We start from the raw sequence: 3348 nt of genomic DNA, 5'->3' as shown, positions 1-3348 counted from the left end.
GAGATCTGTTTCGGGAGTTTCTTTAACTCTACCTAATGGTTCTCACATCAATGTGGAATTTGTTGGAGATGCTTGTCTTAGTGAGCATGTTTTTCTGACTAATATTTTATACATTCCCCCAGTTTACTTTCAATCTTATCTCAATAAGTGCCCTAACTCGACAGTTACCCTTTGCTGAGACAAGTCGTCTTTGACTATGATAGGCAAGACTTGCTTATCTTATGGATTATATATTTTGGACCATATTTCCTATTTACCGGCTATTTGTTCTTCTGTCACCATTAATACTTGACACGTCGTCTAGGTCATCCTTCTTCTAAGCATTTGTTTGCTCTTCGAGCAAATACCACTTCACTCATTTAGCTTAGGCTTCTCCTAAACGGAAGAAACCCTTCTTTAGAAATCTACAGATGAAGCACACAAACGACTTAGAGTATGTCTCCAATCTTGCAAAAATACAATCTTCAACGCCTTCAAAGATTGACAAAAAAAAAAACACTTATGACAAATGTTCTTCACAAGACAACAACACTCCAAATATTTCGTTGGAACGGTCAACCCAACACACAAGAGACTGAAATATTTTAAATATGTACAGAGGACACTTAGATGAACAACCCTAACTTCAAAAAATAATCGCACACAAAGAAGGCACAAAAGTTTCCACATAGGAAAAATATTTTGCAGAAACAACATTTCTAGAAAACATCCCTTTGTCAGATAAGTTGAATGCAGAGACACCCAAGAGAGATCTGACAGACTTAAACAAATATTGCCAACACAACTTCTAACCTACACCTATTGTTCAAAGGTTTGTGATGCAACACGTGGTTTATATATGAATATTTATGATAGAAAACTTTATTAGAGCATAAAGTTGAGTGGATATATTAAAAACATTGAAAAGAAATCCACCACTTGAACTCCACTAAACTCTAAGTGGGAGGTTTGACAATGAACACTTGTCCAACTCCTCATGATCTTCCAGAAAACGCAAGAACTAGTACAAAACAATTCATGATTTTGACGCAACCTACTCACATTATATTTTCCAATCTTTCAAATACTATAAATACCCCAATCTCCCTTCTTGCTTTCCCCCACAAAACAAAAACACAAAGTATTTCATTACATAGCTACTCCTCTCTCAACTCTTCTTTGAGTTCTGATTCTACATTTGATTCAATTTCCAAATTCCAAGCACACAAAATGGCTTCCATCAGAGCAGTTACCATTCTCGCTTTCCTACTTGGTGTGTCCGTCATTGTATCAGAGGGCCGTGTAGCCAGGATGAACTTGGGCCTCGACCTTGGCGGAGTGGGCCTTGGTGTTGGCACGGGAGTGGGCTTGGGCTTAGGTGGGAGTGGCTCCGGTTCCGGATCTGGGTCTGGGTCCGGATCTGGATCTGGATCCAGTTCTGCTTCCTCATCACACTCCTCAAGCTCCAGCTCTGGCTCCGACGCAGGGTCCGAAGCTGGTTCGTACGCTGGCTCTTATGCCGGGTCTCGGGCCGGATCCGGTTCGGGAAGAAACAGAAACGGTGGATCCGGTTCCGGGTCAGGTTCAGGATATGGTGCGGGTTCTGGGAGGGGAAGCGGTGAAGGATATGGAGAGGGCCATGGGTACGGCGAGGGGCATGGTTATGGCAATGGCGGCGAAAACTGAGATCAAACACAAACTATAATATTAATGATAATGGAATTAATTAAGGATGATCATCATCTTTTTTCTTTTTTTCGTACATAGATGAATAAAGGCTATAGATGATGAAATCCTTAATTACAGTTCTGCTTTGTTCTTCTAGTCTAGTTTATATATAGTATGAATTATTGAATAAAATATCGTTCCTCTTTAGTTTTAAGTTTTAATTAAATTATTCACGAACAATCAATTTTCTTTTATTTAACGTTATATTTCTATTTGGATCGAATGGTTTTTTGAAAATAGCGTTGGTGTATGAAACTTCCCCCAAATTACGTATACAAACTAACAAAAAATCTGTCCATGCAGATGCTCTCAAGATATAGAATGGTAAAATATAGAATAATGTTTGCTTAACACAGAAAAAGGGTAATCTTAGATAGTGAATTAATTGTACTAAAACAAACAAGGAGTTCGCAAACCTTTTTTTTTAACTTTGCATGGTATGAATTAAAGTTTTGAATTAATAATCGTATAAATTCAAATTTTGGACTTTCATAACTTATTAATTTACAGCCATCTTCAGATTTCATTCGACAAATATCGTGTAAAACTTATAATTTAAAGAAATTAAACTACTATTTTTTTTATTAGAGAATCAATTTATATTCAATTACTTTTGAAAATCATTCATGCATTAACTCTTAGATGTGTGTTCTTCAAATGCCGGTTTCACAAAACGAACAATTATAGTAAACATATTGACAATTCTCAAAGGAAATTTTGGATGAAAGTCTAAATGGATTCATTTCTGAACATTTAGAAATTTAATTAATAAATCTATAATTCTCGTAAGAGATTTTTTCAAACTAAACATAATAAAGGGTGTAAACTGATACTGGTACAAAAGTTTAAGATTTATATTGATACTAGTTAACAGTTCAGTGATATAACTCTAAAAGTTTAGGGATATAACAATTGATATTTTTTTTCTTTTTTTTTTCTTTTGTCCTTTCTCAAGCTTAATAAAAATGGACTTAAAATTTTATTGAATCACACAAGAGTATAAAAGAATACAAGTGAAATAAGAGGAAATGTTAAAATACCATTCTAACCCTAATAGTAAAAATACAATTCTACCCTTAATATTCTCCTTCAAGATGGAGAGTGAATATCAATCACTCACATCTTGGATAACAAAGGAAGAAACAACTTAGATGATAAAGCCTTAGTAAACACATCAACGAGTTGTTGTCGGGACCTGACAGGAAGAGAGATAATAGGAAGAGAGACAACAAACCAAGTTCGATTAGACTCCATAGCTACCAGTTTAGAATTCATAGCTTGTTGCAAATAAGGAAACTTAAAATCTTGATGTAGGTTCATAAGAAGAAAAAACTTGTAAAACAAAAGCACGATATTCATCAAACAATTGTGTATAAAATAACCAACTGGTCAGAAGCTAACAGTAAATTGCAGTGGTAATCTCTCAAATAAGAAGGAAGGTAGGAGGCTCGAGAAGATCTATAAGCTTCCAAAACCCTTCCTGTATCATAACTATCATTCACAGAAGAATCAAACTCTCAGGCAGCCAATATCATTCCCATTAATATTATCACGAATTCGAGAGTCAGCATTCACATCAATTAGTGCATTATCAATAACTTGAAAAGACTCATCCATAGTAGACATAACACAATCATTATC

General features: G+C 35.2%; 1 protein-coding gene across 1 annotated transcript; it reads left to right on the top strand.

The window, feature by feature from the left end:
• Nucleotides 1–1089: 1089 nt before the first annotated feature.
• Nucleotides 1090–1861, top strand: LOC120071558 (putative per-hexamer repeat protein 5). Its single transcript, XM_039023887.1, has one exon. The coding sequence runs from the start codon at nt 1210–1212 to the stop codon at nt 1663–1665; it is 456 nt and encodes a 151-aa protein (XP_038879815.1). The 5' UTR covers nt 1090–1209; the 3' UTR covers nt 1666–1861.
• Nucleotides 1862–3348: the final 1487 nt, after the last annotated feature.

The sequence above is a fragment of the Benincasa hispida genome, chromosome 2 (genome assembly GCF_009727055.1).
Source record: "Benincasa hispida cultivar B227 chromosome 2, ASM972705v1, whole genome shotgun sequence".
Lineage (NCBI taxonomy): Eukaryota > Viridiplantae > Streptophyta > Magnoliopsida > Cucurbitales > Cucurbitaceae > Benincasa > Benincasa hispida.
The sequence above is the reverse complement of the archived record's forward strand: the minus strand, read 5'-3'. Positions and strand labels throughout refer to the sequence as shown.